The 24,352-nt window shown below is 39.8% G+C and overlaps 1 protein-coding gene across 2 annotated transcripts in view; it reads right to left on the bottom strand.

The window, feature by feature from the left end:
- Positions 1-24,352, bottom strand: part of SMPD3 (sphingomyelin phosphodiesterase 3) — a 76,849-nt gene that overhangs the window by 7,557 nt on the left and 44,940 nt on the right. Inside the window, exon 7 of one of the 2 annotated variants that reach the window (XM_087971657.1) lies at positions 20,281-20,912. The exons of the other annotated variant lie outside the window; for it this stretch is intronic. Coding sequence (XP_087827783.1) covers positions 20,811-20,912 — 102 coding nt within the window. The 3' untranslated portion in view covers positions 20,281-20,810. Of the gene's footprint in view, positions 1-20,280; positions 20,913-24,352 lie in introns of those variants that run through there. 2 annotated transcript variants of the gene reach the window in all.

The raw sequence follows: 24,352 nt of genomic DNA, 5'->3' as shown, positions 1-24,352 counted from the left end.
ATCAACCTCCACCTCCAGTCTCAGCAGGGCCAGCTTTTGTTCCCACGGGAAGGAGAACCACCTAGCCTAAACAACTCTTATCTCCATTCCTCCCACCTTAGGAATGTGGCAAGCTTGAGACCCTTCCCCCCCATAACCAGCAAAGAGAAAGAAAGAAAAGGAATATATAATAAGGCTAATAAAATGTCAATTTCGGGCTTGACAGTCCCATCTTAAAAATAATAACTTGGCAATTTATGAAAATTTAACAGGCAGACTTCTGAAAAATGCAGCTGTCTGCGTTGATCATCGCTTCCAAAAGATACTAACCCTTGGTCAATTCAGTGTTGTTCGAACTGCAAGTGTCACAATCCCCACTGAGTTTCCGTGTGAGCTTTTATTGAAGGACATACATTTGGCCATTGTTTGAGAGTGATTGGATCGCTGCTGGCAAGCTGGCATTCATGCAGCTGGAGGGGACATTCACTGCATGGAGACAGAAGCCAATAATTCCACGGCAGAGAAGCCTGATGAAATGACCTCACAAAATCCAATGCAAAATTTAAATTTAAACATTGCATCTATGTAAATTTTGATGGTATCCCATTTTTGGTTTCAGTCTAAGTGATTTGAAATCTTTAGTGTTTCAAAAGTCGAAAGCTGGTGCTATTTTGACTTCAAGACAGTTTTTGGGGTAGTCTTCCCAGCATGCCAAATCCTTATGAGTTTGGCAAGAAGTTAGGACAGTGATCAGAGGGAGAACATAATAAATAGCTAGGCTGGATGAGAATAGAGGCTTTGTGTAATAATTATTCTTCCACCGTGGCTAACATTGGGGCTATCAAGCTTTTAAACAGTAAGTCTGCTATCCTTCCACTTTTTCAACAGGGTTCAGGAGTAGCCTCGAGTCCTGGGAAGGAGAAGACCAAATAGAAACCCTCAAAGAACAAAGAAACCCTCATTTAAGAAGGCCATATACTCCTTAGTAACATCTTCCAGAACTAGTGATACGATAGCCGTCTTCCAATGGTTATGGGATTGTCACAGAGAAGACAGGACTGGCCCATTCTCCCAAAGCACGTGAGGGCATGTCTAGTTTAATGAAAAGAAGGATTAGGGGAAACATGATAGCATGTTCCAATATCTAAGAGGCTGCCAGAAAGAAGAGGGGGTCAAGCTATTCTCCAAAGCACCTGAGGTCAGGACAATAAGCGATGGGTGGAAACTAACGAAGGAGAGAAGCAACCTAGAGCTAAGGAGAACTTTTCTGACGGTGAGAACAATCAGCCACTGGAATGGCTTGTTTTCAGAAGTTGTGAGTGCTCCATCGCCGGTGGTTTTTAAGAGGAGATTTGGACTGTCCTTTGTCTGAAATGGTATAGAATTTCCTGCTACAGAAGGGGGTTGGACTAGAAGACCTCCAAGGTCCCTTCCAACTCTCTTGTTCTGTAATGCCGGTTTAGCCCACATCGTAACTGTTTAAAGCCACTTTATTCCTGAATGACAAAACAAACAGGCTATAATCCAATACTCACTTTAGAGAGTGCACCGTCTTAAACGCCGTACTAGGACATACAGAGCAAAGATAGCTAAGATTGCATGTCAGGCTCCATACATCAAAACCAATACTTTGAAATGAAACGTGTTTCCAAGAAATTGGTAAGCTTTCTTGTGCTGCCCTGCTAAACAGTTTCCAAGCCAATGTCCCCATGAGTCATGAGTGATAGATAGAATGGAACAGAACGGTTCAGAATGGTACCATTGTCTTTTCCCATTATTTTGAAACAGCGAGAGATGTTGCCCAGCCTAGTCACAGATATGTGACCTTGTCCCTTGGCTAGCCATGCATTTAACTTCCAAATTCCTGCCCACAAATGCTAGCTAAGGTTTAACATGTATATCAGTAGTTCCCAAACTTTTTCAGTCCACCGCCCCCTTGGTGCTACAAACTCATCCTCAATGCCCACCACCCAGGGGCGGGATTCAAATTTCTGTGGGCGTGGCCTAATTTGAGGGTGTGGTTTGCTGGTAACGTGACTGGGTGGGTATGGCTTTCTGGTCATATGACTGGGTGGGCGTGGCTTGCTGGTCACATGACTGGGTGGGCATGGTTTGGTGACTGGCAAACCAAATACAAGTGGTCCTCACTTAATGGCCGGTTGCTTAACAAGCGTTCTAATTTATGACTGGCCTCCCCAGAACTACTTGACCTGTTTTTGGAGTTTTGACAGCCATGCACACACATATACACATACTCCCTTCCAACCCAATAACAGAAGAATGCTAAATCTGTACGCAGTTTTTAGAAGGAAGCAATTGAAAACCTGGTTAAAAATCCCTGTTACTATGGTTTACAAAACTTTGCAGGTCATTTGGAAATCCAAATTAATGGCTTTAGTCTAAAGGCTATGCTCTTTGTAGAAAGTTAGCACCCACCTCTCTCCTAGAAGAATGACATATTCTTGGAAATATTAAAAAGGCAGAATATTTCCCCTAAAAGAAATAAAAGTCTTAAAAGGAAACAGAAACTAAAGACCCCAGCTCCCTGCCCCCAGCAGATATTTTGGTGCCAGCTTATCTACAAGACAACAAGACTGGGCCAGTCTATCTACAAAACAAAAGATCTCCAGCTCCAGGGTAATGGGATTATCCTTCAGGGCAAAGCCATTCAGCCACAATAGGAAAGTGCCCTTCATTGCATCACCCACCAAGCCTGGGACACAGACAACCTCAGCTATGACTATAGCCCTAAGGGAGTCTGACTGCAACCAAATAGTATACATGCCCTTGCCACAGGAACAGGAAGCTCTGTATGTATGTATGTATGTATGTATGTAATATATATACATACGATGTATTCCCTCCCTCCCTCTCTCTCTCCCTCCACTCCCCCTCTCTCTTCCATCCTTCCAAGCAGCCTCCATGTTTCCAGAGTCTTTTTTCCCACTTGGAACTGAACCCCGATGGACATTTCTTCCAACCTATTCTAGAAACTCAAACGGGATATGGCCAATATACAAAATTCTTCTTTGTTGCATCTGCTCGCCAGTTCCTTTGCTCCTCTTCCTGTTTGTTTATTTTGGGAGGAATCGTTTGAAGTTCTCGGGTGAATAATTTAGCTCACTCCATTTCAAGTTCTATTTGTTTTTCCTAATTACAGCAAACACCCCCTTCCTCCTCCCTTCTAACATTGCCCTGGGCGTTCATTTGGAGCCAATCTACTGTGTCTACTCAATAGTACCGTATCTCTGAATGTGTATCGCTGATGTGGCAATCCAAGTGGAGCCTTGACCCTTGCATTAGCCTTATAAGCATCCCAAACTGTCGTCAGATTGGATCCCTTACCTAAATTATGATTAAAATTAGTCTAGAAGTATACCTGTTTACATTCTTTAACCATCTGTGGTCTCTGCAAAACAGACTCATTTCATCTCCATTGAAAAGACGGAGGACCACATTTAAGATGTAACGATACTGGATTGTGGTCAGAAAAAAAGTTTTTGGAAGAATTATTAACTTTCTACGCACTAAATACACTAATATATGGTTAAGAGAGGGATTTGAAGATTAGTGTAATGGGGGGAGGAGAATTTTTCTTTCTTCAGCGCCCAGCCAGGGTGGATCCTACCTGTTAAATGTTAAATTTGATTCCTTTTTCCTCTTTTTTTTTGGGGGGGGGGTATGCTATTTTTTTCTCTTTTTTGTTGTTGCTGTTGTTGAATGTATGCTTTTGTTTCATTTTGTTTGTTTGGTTTTTCTGTTTTTTACTTCTTAGGATAAAACTAATATTTTTAAAAACGTGGAGCCGTGACCCTTTTGTATAGCAGATAACTTTACTGAAACATACACACACACACACACACAAATCTACTTCTGGCCCCATTCCTGTTTTACATGCAATTCCACCATTCATTACAAGATACCATTAATTGCTCCACTCTGTTTTATTTTAATGTTTTCATTTTTATTCCGGTCTGTGATCCTAATAAAAGATCGAATTGAATTTGAATTTTACATGCAACCCATTTTAAAAGAGTTTCCATCACACTGTTGGCCCTTTTGTGAGTTTAATGAGCGTCTCACCCACAAATGTCCCTGTTTGCACCCTGTCAGGAATGCACAGAAATGAGTCCTGCCCAATGTTTCAAATCACGCAAGAACTGTAATCTATATATATATAAGTGAAATACCACTCATGCATCATCACAAAATCTCCAGAACCGTAAAGCCTGCAAACTAGAAATTTGGCACATATGTTCCTCTTGGCTAGGTGCTCACTAAGGAAGGGTTTTTCAAAATGACCATCAGAGCATCAGTATTTCCTATATTATTATTATTATTAACACGCTCTGATGCTAAGGAGTTCTACTCTCCCTCCCCACCTGAAAAGAAATCTCTTCCAAATGCAAAACACAAGCCGAGGAGAGGAGTTTTCAGTTTTAGTTTCACAGCAGCAAGTTTTAGTACAGAACAGTTGAGCTAAGCCACGCCTAGGCTCTTTGTTGTCTCCTTTGCCAACTCATAAAATATTTCTATGGTCTTTTTAGAGTTGCCAACAGAAAGGGAGGGGAGAGCAGTGGGCAGCTTGCATTCCATAAATGTTTTCAAAGATAGTTTCTAGGTGACTGAAGTTTCTGCACGCAAAATTCTAACTGGAGAATATGATTGATGACTCTTGGCTATGGATGTCCCATTGGAGAACATGAATTACACCCGGGGAAACCAGGGTCAACAATGAATGATGTGTCTTAGAGTCGACTACACCCAGGCAGTACCAGCATGTTTACTCCTAATAAATCTTATTTAAGCTTTAAATAAGAGACTCATGATTTAAATGAGGATAACTGCCGTAGCCCTGACATCCTTCTTGCTCTCACAGCAAATACTCTTTCAGTTTCCAGGCAGTTTCTCTCACACACTGACAGGACGCTAGCCAGATGAATACCAATGCATGCTGGTGGACAGAGGCACAATTTCTCCCCCTTATTTTCCTCCCCAAAAACTAAGCCCAATCATATTGTTTCATAGTGAAGCATGGGTATAGAGATAATTGTAAATATAACCGAAAGAAACTTTTAAGAGACTGGTACCCTGTGTGAGCTCGTTAAAAGTAAAGTAGATTTTTTTATTTTATTTTCTTGGTTCAGTTAACCAGCGTTGTATTGATTTCTTCCTCATTAAAAAAATAAATAGGGGTTGAGGATGTTGGGTCAACCTACTTCCAGAGCTTCGTATTGTAGGCCTGTGCAAAATACATGCATTGTACAACAAGTTCGTTGATTTGGGTGGCTGTTTTCCCATTGATCGAAACGGTCTGCCTGCCAGCTTTCGGGAGATCCGATTAATCTCAACTGTCTCGGTCGCTTGCAGTTCTTCTGAATCTATACTAACTTGTTCAAGGGCTGGTCTCTAAACCACCAGAGCAGCCAGACGTTCATCTATAAAGAAAGAAATGTCAGCTTAATGAGATTTTGCTGCAACAATTAGCCTCGAAATAGGGGTGGAGAACCCGTCTTAGAAGGTCCCAGTGGACTCCAGACGCCAGCTGTGCGATTGATCCTTATTTGTTCCAGCATAAGTTAGATAAATCTGCCTCTGTGGGATGCATCTAAAAAAAAGAGGACCATTAAATCATTTTTCTGCCTTTGATTTCATTGACCTTTGAATTGTCAGGGTTGGCCTCAAGAGCAGGGGTGGCAATTTTACGACCTATGGACTTCAAGTCCCAGAACTCCTGAGCAGGCCATGTTGGCCTGTCAAGAGACCGTAGAACATATTGGTAGTACATATTATAAGCCAGAACTATTTCGGTTAGGCATAATCCAGAGGTGGGTATTCAGCTGGTTCTGACCAGTTCTGGAGAACCGGTAGCAGAAATTTTGAGTAGTTCGGAGAACCGGCAAATACCGTCTCTGACTGGCCCCGCCAACCCCATCTATTCTCTGCCTCCTGAGTCCCAGCTGATCGGCTGGGTCTTCTTTGGTTGCTCTGCACAGGAGAACGGAGCTGGAAAGCAGGTTAGTGGGGTGGGGAGGGAATGGGGATTTTGTAGTATCCTTCCCCTGCCACACCCACCAACCCACAGCCACAGAATTGGTATTTAAAAGAATTGAATCCCACCACTGGCATAAACCCAGAAAAATATGATAAAGGAAATGTATATTTGATATTACATGTTTTGACAACAGCAAGAATAGCATTTGCACAATACTGGAAAAATGAGGAAATGCCTACAGAAAAAGATATAATTTTAAAAAATTTAGACTGTGCAGAAATGGACAGATTAGCAGTGAAGATAAAAGAAAAAGAAGACACAGAGTATTTTTGAATTTGGGACTTGTTTTATCAATGGTTGGATAACAGAGGTAGAAACTAGGATGTTAAAAATTATTACTATGTCAGCAAATTGACTCAGACAGTATGCTATTCAGCAAGCACTTATTGTATGTAAAGAGAATATATATAACTACATTTTAAAAAAGAGAATATAGAACATAGAATAATAGGCCGGGAGGGGCCTTGTGGTCCAACTCCTTGCTCAAGAAGGACACTGTATACCATTCCAGTCAAATGGTTGTCCAATCTTTTCTTAAAAACCTCCAGCGAGGAAGCCTCCACAACCTCCAGAGGCAAGCCATTCCACTGATTAAATGTTCTCACTGTCGGAAAATTTCTCCTTGAAATACCTGCTTGTAAATCTAGGATGTTTTTCTCAAGTGGATGTATTATAGATTTGAAGTGGGAACATGTTTTTGTTTTTAAATAGCTACGTTGGTCTATGAAAAAAAATGAAAATAATATTGGCTAATGTTCAGACAAATGGCTGTCCAATGTCTTCTTTTAAAACTCCAGTGACAGAGAGCCGACAATTTCTGGAGGCAAGCTGTTCCATTGGTTAATTGTTCTCACTGTCAGGAAATTTCTCCTTAGTTCAAGGTTGCTTCTCTCCTTGATGTTGTGGTTTGCCGGCAGCCTGTGCAGACGGCAGCGGAATCGAACAGTGGGGAAGAACGGGGACCAGTCCGGGAGTCTGCGGAGGACTCGAATGAGGGTCCTGCATCCGATGCGGAGACGGGGCCAGGACCATCTGGGAGTTGTGTGCTGACTCCGGAGCCTCCGGAATCTGGCAGCAGCAAGGCAGAGAAACCAGGGGAGCCTGTTCCCAGCGCGCATGTGGACAGAGCTGCCAGAAGGCAAGAGCAGCTGAGACCAAAGGGGCAACTAGTGAATAAGGCTGGGAGGTGATTGCCCCTCCCATAAGATATAAAGGAGGAGCAAAGGGACAGGAACCTTTGCAGAAAGCAAAGTCGTTCACTCTGTTCAGATTAAACCTTGAAGCTCTGTGTGGACTTTGTACTTTGGTTGGTTTTTTACAGTTAATTTGGCACTTGAGTTGTTGGCAGCAATTCAAAGGAGAGAAAGGTGGGTGCTTATCTCGAGGGATTGTTTGGACTAAGCGTGTGGTTAATTATGGTCTCAAGAAGCCTTGGTCAGAACACTTGATTAGTTTCCATCCATTGCTTCTTGTCCTGCCTTCAGGTGCTTTGTAGAATTAGTTGACTCTCTTCTCTTTGACAGCCCCTTAAGTACTGCAAGACTGCTGTTATATCACCCCTAGTCCTCCTCTTTGTTAAGACTAGAGACATACCACCTATACTTACAAAAAGGCTGTGGGCTTCAGATAAGCTTTGCCAAGCAGCTGAAACTGCCACTTGGCTTAGTGAAGGACCTATTGTTGACTGCCACATAATCAAAATTCAGATGCTTGGCAACAGACTCGTATTTATGATGGTTGCCCGTGTCCCAGGGTTATGTTTGTGACCTGACAAGCAAAGTTAATGGGGAAACCAGATTCATTTAATGACTCTGTTACTAACTTAACAGCTGCAGTGATTCACTTAACAACAGTGGCAAGGTCGTAAAATAGGGCAAAAGTCACTTAACTGTCTCACTTAGCAACAGAAAATTTGGGCTCCATTGTGGTCATAAGTTGAGGACTACTGTTTGCCAGGTGCCTTGTTCTTTTTTTGCAGGAAATAGGGAAAAGAAATCAAATTATAGATTTGATGATTGCTAAAATTTTAAAAAATCTTTTTTGGGGGGGGAAATGGACACTATATTATAGTCTTAAATTAAGATCTGAATATCAGTATTTCTCACATCCTTAGTAGAAGAAATTGGAAGTCATGGCTTTGAATATATTTTTGTTTTCCTTTTTAAAAATATTTTTCTGCACAATTCTATTTTTCTTTCTTATTGTTAGTTTATGCTAGTTTTCATTTGTATGTTTTGTAAAAATAATAAAATCATTAATATGGTCAAGTTCCTCATTCTTCTTGTCGTTGGAAGATCTGTATTCCATTTGATACCCACAAAAAATAGATGAAACTTTTTTTTCATTTGGCTTTCTTTAATATAGATATAATAATAATATAATATAATATAATATATTAATAATAACCAAAATGCCAGAAGGTTTGTATGTGCTTACCATATAAAAACATTAATTTTTCAGAAGGATACAATACAGAAAAATCATTGAAATTAAAAAAAAAGATTTTTTTTTTAGGCTTTCTAAACCTATCAATACAATAGTTTAAAAGACAAAGATTTATAGTTAAAATATGTGCAGGTTATGGATGGAGGAATATGAGTTCTTCAGTAATACCAGTTTTTATTTTATCTGTGTTATCAATGAGAACAATTAATGTGGGCATTTTATATTACATGCTTGAAGTCTACATAATCTCCCTCCCTCCCTGAATGGAACCAGTTGTATGTCCGAACTTTAAACTGGACGGAGTCGTATCATCTTTGTTGAAATGAATTCCAGGCTAAACCCAGATCAACATGGCCTAACCAACCATAGCTTGAAGAATAGGTTTCAAGCCATGATAGAGACTGAGTTCACTTGACCATGGATCATCTGTTTCCTAATATGGAGAGGGGCAGATAGAAAGTTACCTTGTCTAATGAAAATAAATGGTATATCTCTAAAGTAGCCAAAGAAAAAGGAGGAGTTGATCTTAGGGGAGCAAAAGTGGTGGAATCATCTAACAAAGTTAATCTCTAGACTCTGCCTTCCTTTCTCAGAATAAAGTTTCATTAGACTCCCCCCCCCCCCCACCAAAAATGGATAGTCAGATGATCCGGGTAACTTACATACAGGCATGAAATAAATCACCCTCTCCAAACTGGCTTGGGCTGGCATTTGGACTACCTCAAAGTCAGATGAGATATGAAGGGATTGTGGCTGGTCACCTCTAAATCTAGAAAATCTCTGAGGATTTCTTGAGATAATTCAGTTTTTTTATATATATATACTGGATATACTTTTAGTTGGAGTTCTCTGGGCTTAGAAAGATCAATACTAAGGTAGAGGTCACTTTATTTATTTATTTTTTGCAGAGGGTTTGACTGAATTTTCAGACAAATTTCCTCAGCACGACAGTTCAGAAGTTGTAGTACTCATAGTCTGTATGGAATTTGGAATTTGAATTTGCCTTCATTGGTAGATTCTGAAATCTTTGGGATCGGTTGATAATGGGAAAGGAACGGGTTTGGTGGAAAATCTTAGTTAAGTGTCGGCTGAGAAGTTGTGCCATATCCTTCCTTTCTTATTCTCTCTCACATACCTCAAAGCACCACACTCTGACTTGGTGTTCCCTAGTTGTGTTGGCCCATTGTAATCCTTACTGGCATGGCTAGGTTGAGCTAGAAATTTGGAGAATTGACATCCAGGCAACCTGTCAATGAGGAATAAACTTATATTGGGTACACCTTTTAAGCCTGCTGCATGTATATAAACATAGACCTAGAGTGTATCCCTCATGGGAAATTGTTACCCTACAACAGTCTACAAAGTCTTCAAATGTTACTACTTGCCATTAACTGTTTTGTAAGATATGCACTAAAAGTCTTTGGGGGAGATGCAAGGAGAATTTTTTTTTTTCTATAAATCAGCCTAAGAATCGAGGGGGAGAAATGTAGAGACCTACACAAGAAATCTGGTAGTTTTGCTATTGTGAAGTGATTTCCCTTAGCCAGTAGAAACTCATGGGTTAAAAAAAAATGGTCCAGTTAGGATTTTAATAAAGGCGGCATGAGATAGGCAGTAAGAATTAAGTGCACTTTTCTGTAACCATACGGAAGGCTTTTAAAAGGGAATGTTTACAGCTCCAAAACATAGATAAATGTAGCTTAAGGGGAGGAGGAAAAATACATCACCCTCACCTTCGGTGAATTGTTCCGTTAACAAATGTTCCATTTACTTCTGAAAAACAAGCCATGATTTAAGAACTGACTGCAAAGAGAATTGTAATGCATGACCATGATCCAAATTTACAAGTCAAGCAAATAGTTCTTAAATCACTGCCTCCCAGTGTAAATCAAATCCAAGACTGGCTCAAATAAACACTGCCAATGTACCATTAAGCTATGTGCCAGGAGGATGGATAATATTTTTGTTTTCGTAAGGTTACATGGTCTGGACTGGAAAATCCAGCTGACTCTTAATGCCTAGTGCCTACCGGGAGTTTTCAGTCTGCTAAATCCTTGCTTTTCAACTTGTTACATCTGAGCGGAGTCAATTGTCCTTTGGTCCTGTAACTTAGGGTAGATTTTGGACATTGCCATAAACACACAGTGATGCTTCTCTCTCTCTCTCTTTCTCGTCACACTACTTGAGCACGGCACTCTTACATAATCCTACCACAAGGTCATTCTGCTGTGTGTTTTCCTACTAACTCATCTTGCAATTGGTGCCCTGTTGATTGGCATGCAGTGCAATTGTATTCGTATATATTTTTTTGGTGGGGGGCGGGGTTGGCCGGGGAAGAGAGGAAGAACAGTTAAAGGCCAGGACATCCTTTGATGTTTCTTCTTAGAACAAGGGACTTTAGAGATCTTCTATTCTACGCCCCTGCTCAAACAGGAAAATTTATACCATTTCAGACAAGTGGTTGTCCAATCTCTTATTACAAAACTCCAGTTTTTGAAGTGCCCACAACTTCTGGCTTAATTTAAGGGCTGGCTGTTCCATATTAAAGGACATTGTGATGCACATCAACCTCTTTTCTTCAAAAGGAATCTCCATGTGACATCTTTCCAACTTTGTTACTCACTCTTTAAGCCAGCCACTTAAACTGCCTTCCAAAAATCTCCACGGAAGGACCCAGAACGGTCCGGTGGAATAAAAAGGTATTTGAGGGTTCTCTCATTTGGCACAATTCCCACATGTTTAAGCAAGGCGGCCTTTGGGGCAGATGGCCCTTCATGAGAAAGGAGTCCATATTCCTGCAAATATTGTTACGATATTGTGGCAAGCCCTTCAGTCTGTGGATGATGAGAGTGGTCGGGACATTTTAGCCTGCTCAACCTAACAGCATGGAATAGATTTAGGGGTCTTAATGTTCTTTAAAAAGGGTTTGAAAAAGAAAGCCAAATAGAAGGAACATAGGCTTGTTTCATTTTTTTTTTTAAAAAGCCAATTCCTCAATCCCGATTAGAAGAGAAAAATCATTATAAGAATAAAGAAAACCCTTCACGGGCAGATATATCAGTGAGTTTTAAGTACCTTGAAATGAACTCATTGATTCCTTTGTTAGCTTTCAAGCATCCTGCCTTCCTGAAAGAGCTCAGGGCATCTGGTGCAACTGTCCTTTCTTCAGTGTCCACACTGAAGGGACATCATCATCATCACCACAACCTCTTCAGTTGAATGCACTGACAAAGTTTTGTCTTCAATGTGCATCAGGGCAAAATGCAATTGGAAAAAGAACTGCATCTCTGGCATGGATGTTGAAAGATAAAGTTTGGCTTTAGGACATAGAATTAGTGGGAAGTAAATTTAGGGGTCCCATATAGTAGTAACTTTAGGCAGAAACTTGACTTAGAGTTCCTTTGGGAGACATGCAGTAATGGAAGAGATGGGTGGAGGTTTATATGCTATACTGCACATCCATATCCATTCACATACCCAACAGTGCAATCCTATTCAAGTCTAGGAAATTCAGGGGTATGTTCTAATGAATTACTTTAGGATTATTTCTACATAAATACCTAAGGATTGCAGATTAAACGTCTATAGAGATTCTTAGTCATAGTTGTCTCAAATGTGCTTCTTCAAAAGGCAACTGAAATGTTTATTCTTTGAGGGAGAACGTGTGTTTCATTCCATGACTGCTAACACCCCCTCCAACCTTTACATTCTCTTGGAAATCCTGCCCTTTTAACCATGGGAAAGACAGGATAATTTTTCTTTCCTACCTTTGACATTCTTCACCTCAAAGATAGCACCACACACCTTATATACAAGTCTCACCTGGATCTCTGGACATCTTAATTTTGGGGAAGGAGCCTTCATCAGTAGACTCCAATAATAATGAAATAGACAAGGGATGGAGAACGGGGATGATAAAATTGAGTGATACAAACTCTACAGCTTATTTTGATGAGTGGCCTCTTTTCTAGTCATTCAAGTTGGGATACTTGCTCTACCCTTTCATAACCTTAGCTTTCTCCAGATGTTTCTCCTGAGGACCACACACCGAACCCATCTGGAAACGTTGCCTCTGATGACATTAGAGGGCAACTTTAACTAGCACTTTGGCTTAAGAGAAATTGCTAGCAGTGCTACATATAGAGTATATGTATATTTTTAAGAGAAGAACATGGCTGTGCTTATACATTACACACTCTACCATCTTACATGATCTCCAATAGCTGTCAAGCAGTGCTTCTCAACATTGGTCACTCGAAGATGTCTGGACACCTTCAAGTCACCAAGGTTGAGAAACACTGCTGTACAGTTTTCCCTGGTATTGATTTACATATTACATGATGACATTCATTGCTCTCATTCACTCAGAGTGAACTAAAGTGATTGAATAATGATGGTTTTTAATTGCTTGGGATTTTAGTTGAGAAACATCTCAAGTAAACATCTTATTGAAAAATGCCATTTTCATTGGGAGCTGCAAGGCTGAAGTCGGATTGATTTCCAGCTTCCATGAGAAATAAATAGAGGGTGGGGACTTATACCTGTAACGTCAATTTAATGAAACCATTCCAAAGCACAAGATACTTCTTCAAATGTCAACATTTTCATTTTCCTGGATTTCATGCCTTTCTTGTGAGAAAGATCACAAGCAACGCATTGGGAGAGGAAGGCGGTGTGCCAAATGCCAACCTGTTTTGTCCTTCGTAACCAATTCCCGGTACAAAATACAGAAACAATAATAATAAAATTACAGCCTTCTTCAGATGCTCAAAAATCTGCATTCCAAGGCGAGATGGGTTTCTTTGCTGTTTTCCCTCAACCTCCCCATGGGATGAGGAAGTCAACCTTACAACCACTTGTAACTAAAAGGGCTTACAAAAGGGGCTTTGTCTTCACCAGATACAGGTCAAGCCAAGTGCAACTGGGGAAGAATCAGATCCCTCCTTCATGAAGCTTGAAGACCGAAACTCTGCTTCATACAGAACTCCTTCAATAAAGAACACTTTGTGTATACATTGATTGCTTATACATGGAGCAAAATGTGTGGTGACTCCTCTAAGTTGGCCATGCAATGCAACGGGCTACAGATTATCCATTGTCCTCCAATCAGCATTTCTGCTGTAGGGCAAAGCCAACTAATTGGCCCCCAGCTGGACTCCTCAGGACAACTGCCTCCATGTATTGGACCAATCAAACATTCAGGTTGAATTGTCCCCATTCCAGAGACGAGTGATTGAATTATTGTTATTTTTTTTAAAAGCGCTCCTTGTTCACCATAGTTTCATTAGCTCCAGATAGTGACTGGCAAACGAGGAGAAACAAAGATATTTTTTTTTCAGAGATATTTGAAACAACTTCTTCTGCGTGTCTTTTTCCTGTAGAGTGGAGTTGGCTCCTGCTGGTCTTATGCAGGATAACGCTCCAAAGTCAGGTGCCCACTTCTTTCCAACTTGGCTCTCTTTCGCCTCACAGAAATTAAAATTGGTCCCCACGGAGAGTATGCTGTCTGCATCATACCACAGTCATCTGAACAGAATGCAGACTTGCCATTCAGGGAACGGATCTGATCACCAGGGTTATCGTTAGTATTATTTTGGTCCTCTTTCTTCATCAAACACCATTCTTTCAAATGAGAAGTATATTATTCTTCTATTTGCCTTCTAATAGGATTAGGACTTTTTTCCCCATAGGATATCAAGGCATCAGAAGGCACGATGTCAGTACACTAAAAAGGCCAAAGGTCTTTATGTTTTCCAAAAGTCTGACCCACAAGACTATTCAGTGATAACAAACGACATTAGTTATGGCTAATCCAAAAGTAATCAACATCTTTTTTTTTTTTTTTACAACTAGCTAGTTTTGTACAATTAAAAAGGGGAAATACAGTATCCATGACTTATAAACTTCAAAACTGATACCCCTCTGAATGTAAAAAGTTTCAGTTCATCTAAACGTGAGGGAGGTAAAAGGAATACTCTTGTAATTTTAAGATGCACAAATGCAACCAAATGAGACTTATGGATGGTGGTAGATTTTGTTTCTTTTCCTGCTTAGCTTTTTAACTGTAACTAACGTAGCACTGTTTGGCAAGATACCGTCTACCGTACAGTATATTCAGCTACTCAGAGAATGTGTATAAAATCTGACAGTTGTGTACACTGTTAAGGAAGCTATTAAAATACTGCATCTTGTATTAGTATTAATACTAGTGGCAGAAATTCTACATAGAGGTTATGGACAACACACATTGTAATTTATAGGTTTTTTTTAAAAAAGCAGTAAAATACCAGCAAGAAAGAAAATAAAACAAGAAGCAATGATCAGAAAAGCCAAAATGTTAGTGTTAACTTGGGCCTAAGAGCTAGTAAACTTTGCTTCACCTATGTAGAAGCAACATTGAGCTATATGGATGACTTCATAAATTTTGTCTCCTGTTCTCAGAGTTTCTTGTTTCCTATTTCTGGGTGTCTGGCAGACCTCATTCTAGTTTATTTGGTTCCTGTCCTGGGTGATAAGCAAGCCTCATATTATTCTCTCGTTTTCTGCAGGCTGGGTGGGGTTAGGTTGGCTGAGATTCAAGAGGACAACCAAATCAAACATGAAGGATCCAAGATGGCGCCAATGACAGCTCGGTGGAATGCTCTCTATTCTATAAGAGTCTCAAACCAGGGAATCTGGGACAGACACACACAGATAAACACGGAATCACATATTTATGAATGAGAGGATGCAAGTAAGGAAACAACTGATAGAATGGCTGTATTTTTGTATCTCCTCTGAATGACACCAGCAGGCCCACACGTGATTGTCATATATGGCAGGAACAATAGGCAAGAAAGATTTTTTTAAAAGGAGGGGGGGGGAGAAAATATCTCCTCAAGCTTTCCCTTCTTTCCGCTCAAATGTACGGTCTACCTTTTTTTTTTCAACTGCTACAGAGACTTAACTTTTCCTGACACATCTCATTTTTCCCATAAACAAGATTTTATGAAGACATCTGCGGAGATTCTTAGTCATCCAGGTCATGGTTATCCCAAAGGTGTTTTTTTGTCCCCCCCAAGAGGCAACTGGACTTTCTTTGTTTTTCCTTGAAGAGATTCCACTTCTCATCCAAGGAGCTTCATCAGTTCAGAACGCAAGAAGCTTCTTGGATGAGAAGTGAAATGTCTTCAAGGAAAAACAAAGTCCAGTTGCCTCTTGGAAAAAGTGCCATTGGGAGAAGATTTTATGAAGTTGATTAGGACGGGGCTGCACCAACTTTAGCAACCATGAAATGGTATCAGAATCCTAAAGAGTTTTATGCATCTTTCTTTGCTGCCATTTTAACAGATTTTTGTGTTTATGATCCTCATTTATGCAGGATTCTTTTTTTAAAAAATGTACTTGGTGGCTTCTTGGTTGAAATCTTTCATCTAGCAGAGTGGAAGAGTGCCACCTGCAGAAAACTTGTCACTTTTGATTTGGGTGATTTTTCTAAGCACAGCTTGAATGAGCTTCTAACCAGTTTTCGTCTATTCAATAAACTGAGTGGAGGATGCCTGAGTTGCATTTCCTCGCGTGAGTCAGAGTGACAAGATAAAGATCTGAGAAGGTTCTCAGTGTTGGAACAGCTCTTGAATTGCAACTTTTTCTTCTTCTTTGCATAGTCCCTAGAAATGAGGAAAAAGTACACTTATGGATCTTATATATCCTCATTTCTAGCTTGCTTGAATCCTATATTATATCCACTTAGAACAGGGATCTGGGGGATTGTGGGAGTTGAAGTCCACCAGTCTTAAAATTCCCATGTTTGGAGACCCCTGACTTAGAACTTTCTGCCTTCTCTGCTGGGGATCAACAACTATTTTGACACCCTATATGGAAGATGCATACTTCCATAATGATCTGGCAGGAAAGCCCACTTGCAAAACATCCATTGACCAGAAGATAAACCAACCCTTCTCAGACGTTCTCTACTAGTTGTGTGCGTTTGTGTGTGTGTGCGCGCTCATGTGCATGCCTCTTCAAATCACTGTTGACTCCTGCCACCTGCCTGGACAATTCCTGCAGTTTTCTTGTCAAGATTTCAAAAATGGTTTGCCATTGTCTCCTTCCTAGGGTTGACAGAGAGGGGCTTTCCTAGGGTTGAGAGAGAGTTGTCTTCATGCCTAAGGTGGGACCAGAACTCCTGGTCACCCAGTTTCTAATCAAATGCTTTAACCACTATACTGGTGTTTGTCTAGGTTAGATCTTTCTGGATTTGACCTTTCTTACCTAATGCAGTAAAGGAGGTGTGGCGTAGCAAGTCAAAAATGTTTTCTCACAGGTGTGTAGGCTGTGACTATGGAGATTCTCAGTGACCCAGGTCATGGCTGTCCGAAAGATGCTTTCTTAAAAGGCAACGGGGCTTTTTTTTCTTTCCTTGAACAAGTTTCGCTTCTCATCCCCCAAAAAAGTTTCTTGGATGTAAAAGCAAAACATACAGTTGCCTTTTGAAAATGCACTTTTGGGATGAGCATTGGCTGTCTCTCAAAGGAGAGGCATTTTTGAAGTCACATTCATTTGTAAAAGCTTTCCACAATGATGGATAGAGTGCCATGGACACAGAGATCTATCAAGACTGCTCAAAATCCCAACCTTTGGACACCACATTTTAAAATCTGCATTCTGCAGGGGTCTCTTAGTTCATACCTGTTATTCTTTTACCTGGCAGATTATTCATTTCTTTTAAGATGCCCTTCCCCAACTGACTATCTTTCAGATGCAATGAGGTTATAACTCCCAGAATTCTTAGCCAATAGGAACATTAGCCTCACAAAGCATTCACGCCATCAGTAACAAGCATTAGACCCACCCAATATATGTTATTCTTGATAGGAAGGCATCTTTATTGATGTATGACTATTTTTGAATGGGATATCCCATTGGGGGCATGCTAGCTTCCAGTTGAATAGGGTCTGGGCAAGTAAAATGAATATAACATAAACTTTGATTGTCACCACTTGCAAATAGCAGTAACACCTTTGTGGTACTGGTGCTGCTCATGATGTTATATATAATTGGTGGAGCAGTGTTTCCCTATTTAATATCATCCATAATTCCAAACGAGCAAGATTATTGGTAGTCCTGGTCAGAAATTATGAAGTTTGTAGCCCAATAGATGAATATCAGTGCTAGTGACTGTGGGGTGTGCTCTGTGTTGTATACACAGTGCCCACAGTTTCCTGCCAGCGTTGGAAAAACTGTAACATAGGAAACCTGAAAATCCAAGTAGCTTTCTCCTTGTTAAAACCAAGCAGAATACAACCCTGGCAGGACAAGCTGCTGTATATAAACAGGCAGCATACCATACCCTCATTAACATTGATGATATTACCTAGCTGGTCAATGAAACATCTGCAAGAAAAACAACCCAGCTCAGAGAGCACCAAGGACTTCACAATTTCTAGAAGTATAAAATTATAGTTGCTATGATTGACACTAAGCCTGCCCCCAAATGGACAAGTTTTTTATGGACATGATTAACCCCAACACATTGGGAAAATGTCAGTGTTAGCATGCAAGTACAGCCTGACTGCAGCCAGTTAGGTACAGGTAGTCCTTGCCTTACAACCACAATGGAGCCCCAATTTTCTGTTTTGCTAAGCGAGTCATTCGTGAAGTGAATTTTGTCCCCTTTTACGACTTTCTTGCCAGGCTTGTTAAATGGATCCCTGCGGTTTTGTTAAGTTGGTCACATGGTTGTTAAACGGACCTGGCTTCCCCGTTGACTTTGCTCATCAGGAGGTCGCAAAAGGAGATCATGTGATCCTGGGACGCTGCAACCGTCATATAACAGAGTCAGTTTGCCAACGGTTGTGTGAAAAACGGTCATAAGTCACTTTTTTCAGTGCCTTTGTCATTCTGAATGGTCACGAAATGAACCATTGTAAGTCAAAGACCACCTGGAGCTCTTTCCAATGGGAATATGTCACAATGATGTGGTGCAAGTTAGCATTGCTCAGTGGAAAACAGACTCAAAGTGGAGAGCGATTCCTGTAACAGCAGGAATCTGTTGTACTACTACTTTACTACGGTATACTACTAATTACTTAACTAGTAGTCAGGGATTTCTGCTCTGGGATCTGCTTTCTTACTCAAAGCTCTTCGGTTATATTTCCTCCCAAAATAGGTGTCAAATCTTTTGACTCAACCATTTTTCCTTATTCTTGTCTTGCAGTATAGGTAGAACTTTGTGAAGTTTCGACAGGAAAACCTATCTGCTTTGCTTTGAAGTTTGCCTTGACTTTTGATTCTCCTCCTTGGAATCAAAACCATGCTCCATTTTATAGCACTTGGTCACTTTCCTCAAGTGGATCTCCTATTGCTCTGATAATACTGATAAAATATCAGAGCCATTAATTACTGTATCATAGCAGTACCTTAGAGTGGTGCAGTTGGCCTAGAGGTGGAACACTCGCCTCACAATCAGGAGGTGAGGAGTTCAATTCTAGGTATAGAGGCAGATGTTTCTCTCTCTGGGCCCTCTGAGAATGTATCTGCTGAACAAAACTCCGCATTGGTGAAAGGAAGGGCATCTGGCCATTAAAACACTCTGTTAGCTCCATTCAGTTCCCCAGATTCCACCCTGCAAAGAGTTAAAAGAAGATGATCGTAGCAGTACCTTATCAGTTTAATGGTGTTGGCCTTATAACCTCATTCTACCTCAGGGTTTCTCAACCTTTGTGATTTCCAGAATTTCCCAGCCAGCAATGTTGAAGTCACATCTTCAAGTCACCAAGGTTGAGAAACCCTGTTCTATCTTATTCAGAGATCCTTCCTCTTGACATTACTAGGAGCTGGATAGGAGCCTGTGCTACGGATGTAGTAATCCACATCCATTTGCTTAGCAGAATCTAACACTGTAGTTTACCCTGGAAATACTGCATCATACAGAAGGTGGCCATTATTATTATTATTTTTAAATCTCAGTTCTTTCTCACCATTTCCTATGCTTAAAAAATGAACATGTCCGGGTGAAAGGTTGAGCTAGCTTTCTCCTGACACAATGGTTCTCTGTCTTATGACAGTGCTGTTCAGTTTTTGAGCTGAGATATAGGAACGTTGGACAATGCCTATTATCAGTGGAGCTTCTTGGTCAAGGGATGGCCCCTGGAATTCCATATATGAAGTTTCAGATCTGCTGCTCCCCTCAATTTAAAAGGGTCTTTGGGATGGGAGTGACCTCAGATCAAAAGTTTAGTCTATTGGTTCAGAATGACCAGCTGGATCAGATCATCTTTGTTCATGTCTCTCTCTCTAATCCTCTCTCTCTTGCAATCTTTGGGAACACTCTTCAAAGAAACCAGCGCCACTTCAGTGTGTTTCATGAATCAGTTGATCCTTGTTGGCATTATCTTCTTCTTAAAAGTGGGAGCTGCATTAAGACATGAATTGGAGTTCTGCATTTTTCATTCCTCCACGGTCCATACTGAACTGACCTGGTTGCCTTTTAGTATTCATCAATGAACCTGAAGAGGGGCTCATTCTCTAAAATGCTTTTCCTTGGCCTCTTTTGATTTTGAGTCACCATTGGGGGGGGTAGCATTTCACCCACCCATCCACCCTCCAACTTTTACAACCACTTCATTTCAAAGTGATGTCATGCAATGTAAACACATGCATCCAATCCAAGCATGCTGCTACAACTTTACAAGGCTAAAAAAAATTGAGAGAGAGAGAGAGAGAAAGAGAAAGAGAGAAGGAAAGAAAGACAGAAGAAAGAGAAAAGGAAGGCAGGAAGGAAGGAAGAAAAGAAAAGAAAGAAAGAGTTAACATTTTAAGGATATCTAAAGAAATAAAGCAAAAACTCACTTCTGGAGCAGCACAAACACAGACCAATTATAAACTAAATTGTGCTATATATCTGTATATACCTATATATATTTCTATCTCTATATATAGATATATATGTGGGTGGGCATATGTGCGGATGTGGGTGTACGTAGATTGAGTAAGAATGGCACTGATTCAAAGGAATTGGGACTTCTATCTTGGTTTCTTTTAAGTCCACAGTGAAAGTATAGAAATATAGGCCTGCCTGGTTGCTGGGGCAACTTGTGACACTTGTCAATAGAGTTGACCTTCATCTCATCCAACTCCCCACATATGTTCACATACGCCTCTGTGTTTCTTTTCAACAGCCTCCAAAGTGGGTTTTGAATGTAGAAAAATCAATTGGAAACCAGCCTGGTCCGTCCTGAGGGGTTTAGAGGCATGGGGGCACCAGAAAAAGACCACTCTTGCGTCTTGGTCACAAATGTGGAAGTTCCCTCCGCTAGGCTCTTGAGGACATTTTTCCTTCCTTCCTTCTTTAAGAATCTTCTTCTCCAGTTGAAACCACTAGACGCATGGCAACAGGCAGGTGATCTGTGAGTCCTGCCAATTGGGTAATAAAACTGAATTCTTCTACTTCCTGCAAAGGGAACAACAAAAGAAATATATATATATATATATTTATTTATTTTTTTAGAAAGAGCAAACGAAGGTCTTAGTAATCTTCAGGGGCTCTGAGGCTCCCTTCTGTTGAGTCTATCAAGCCCCTGAATGAGGTCTGGCTGAAAGGGAAGTCTCCTTCTACAAATCAGCTTGGTCATTATTTGATGGCACAAGGTGATTACAAAAAATAATAATGCTGCAAGCTGTCAAGGGTTTTAATTATATTGGATTTAGAATATTTATAGCTCAGGGTTGAACTGGGGGGAAGGGTTCTCTGAGCTTGGTTGTTTTCTTGCAGATGTTTCATTACCAAAGTAAGTAATATCAGTGCTAGAAGGGAGTGGGGTTTGTTGGGGGAAGAGGAGGAGGAGAAGGAGCAAAGGAGGACTATGGGTGCTTGTGCTCTCTGAACTAGGTTTTCTTGCAGAGGTTTTGTTACCCAACTAGGTAACATCACCCACATTACGTATCTGATATTAGCACAATTGAGAAAGTCCAGAAATATTTCACAAGAAGAGTTCTCCACTCCTCTACTCGTTGTAGAATACCTTATGCCACCAGACTTGAAATTCTAGAACTAGAAAACCTTGAATTATGCCGTCTTCGGTCTGATTTAAGCATGGTATATAAAATCATACATTGCAATGTCCTACCTGTCAATGAATACTTCAGCTTCAACCATAACAACACAAGAGCACACAATAGATACAAACTCAAAGTAAACCGCACCAAACTTGATTGCAGGAAATACGACTTCAGCAACAGAGTGGTCAATGTCTACCCGACTCTGTAGTTTCTTCCCCAAACCCCAAAAACTTTAACCTTAGACTGTCTACTATTGACCTCACCCCTTTCCTAAGAGGTCTCTAGGGGGCGTGCATAAGCGCACCAATGTGCCTACCATCCCTGTCCTATTGTTTCTTTTATTTTTCTTTTATTTTTCTTATATGTACCCATTTCATGTATTCATAACTATGTATACACTTATATTTATTATCTTGTAAACAATTGACAAATCAAATAAATAAATAATAAATAAATAAATCATCAGGGGTAGAAGAAAGTACCAAGAGCCTCAGTGGCACAGTGGTTAGAGTGCAGTACTGCAAGCTACTCCTACTGCAATTTGACAGATCGAATCCCACCAGGCTCAATGAGGACCCAGATTGTTGGGGGCAATATGCTAACTCTGTAAACCGCTTTGAGAGGGCTGGAAAGCACTATAAAGAAGTATATAAGTCTAAGTGCTATTGCTATTATGCAAGCATTTTTAAAAATATATTTATTTTCTTTTATCATAAAAGGTAATGAATACAAAACAGAAAACTCAGACAATCAAACATGAAATAACAACCCTACTCAAGGAACCACCACTCTCACCAACACCGTCAGGGCAAGCTACTGTATATAAAAAGAGAGCAAACCAGACTCCCATCTAGCACTGATGATGTTACCTAGTTGGGTAATAAAATGCATGCAAGAAAACCACCAAAGTCAGAGAGTGCCTAGGCCCCTACATTGCATTTGCCTTCTAAGCAAAAAAACTCCCAGGACCCCAAATATACGTCCCAACTCATCTGCACAACAATTTAGTGAAGAAGTGGAGGGGGCTGGTCTGAAGAAAGGAAAAAGAGAATGAAACAATTATAACATAAATTAGCTTTCTTTGTACATAAGTACATGGATGCTTCCAAAACCATTGGCATTCACATTTGTCCCCAGATTCTGGAATTCAGAATATGTTGTATATACCTGCTTCATAGCAATATGCTCACACACATACACATGCTCATACATACACACACACATGCATTTAAATGTATCACTCTTCTCAAAATGGGCTCTTCTGCACAGATTTCAATAGGGTAGTTCTTAGCTAAAATCTGCACCAGAATATTAAGAAATGCTAGATTGTTGACATTAGAAGGACATGATCTGTTGTTGGGGTGGCATGCTTTTTTATGGTAAGGAACTAAAACACAGGGGTATTTTAGAAGACATTATATACGGGAGTCTCTGTGGTTAAACTGGGAGAAGACTAAAAGGCAATGTTATTTGAAAATTCCAGTCTGGCTATCGACTATTGAAGCATTTTCCTATCCTATAATATATAAAAAGGAACAACCATGCAAAAATTAGAGGAACAAGATATAAAGATGAATTGGTTTTCATATGCGCAAATATATTCACGGTATGATAAAGATTTTAAAACAGAAGGTTTCTATGATAAACTGACTGATTTAGATAAGATTTTGACAGGTACTGATGAAAAGGTGATTAAAAATTGTGTGGATATTTATTAGAAATTAAACTAGAAGAAGAACAAGTTAAAGAAACAATGATTGCTTGGGGGAAGAATTTTGGATATGGGATTGAGCTAGAGAAATGGCAAATATTGTGGTCTCAAAATTATAAAATGACAATGTCAACAGCATATAAAGAAAATTTGTATAAGATGTTTTACAGGTAGCACTTTCCCCCAACAAGAATAGCAAGAATGTTCAAGAACAAATCTGAAAAATGTTGGAAATGTCATCAGGTACCTGGCTCATATTACCACATGTGATGGACTTGTGCGGATGCCAAAAAATATTGGACTAAAATCCACACATGGTTGGAAAAAATGACAAAAAAGCATATAGACTTGAAACCAGAGATATTTTTATTGGGAATTTTACCTGAAATATATAGTAAATAATTGAAATATCTGATTGTAAATGTATTAACAGCAGCTAGGACTGTATTTGCCAAAAACTGGAAAAATGAAAAAATACCATCGCAGGAGGAAATTATTAAGAAAATATTGGAACGTGCTGAAATGAGTAGATTGACATTTGAAATCAGAGAACAAGATGATAAACAATTTTATAAAATTTGGGATCTATTCTATCAATGGTTAGACAATAAAACATAGCAATGAAATATGTAGATTTTTAGAAAATAATGAATATATAAAGATGTATTTTTTAATTATATCTACAAAATGATTGTAGGATAGATTTGAGATGATAATATGAACTGTCATAAAACAAATTAAGTAAAATATGGATTATCTCGTAAAACATGAATGAATAATAGTATAGTCAAATGATTGATTAACAATGATATTAATGTACTTAATATTTGATTGACAATATGAGAATATATACAATGTAATTGTAATTGAAGACTACGAAGTGGAAGCACAAAACGATTTGTAAACCAACCGACACACTATATGGAAGATGGCTTGATGTTTTTATGTTTTGTTTGTCTATGTTTGTCTTAAAAAACAATAAAATTTTAAAAAAATAAAATCTGCACCAGAACATTGGGGATGAAATAAAGCCTGACAGATAATTAAATTTAGATCTTTCCTTGAATTCAGGGCACATCGTGCAATATCTACAGCGTGGAAAGATCAGATTCTCCCTTCCA

Source organism: Notechis scutatus, chromosome 9, assembly GCF_049901735.1.
Source record: "Notechis scutatus isolate UNSWTSFEM ecotype Mainland chromosome 9, rNotScu1.2, whole genome shotgun sequence".
Taxonomy (NCBI): domain Eukaryota; kingdom Metazoa; phylum Chordata; class Lepidosauria; order Squamata; family Elapidae; genus Notechis; species Notechis scutatus.
Note: the sequence above shows the minus strand (reverse complement) of the source record. Positions and strands in the feature narration are given on the sequence as shown.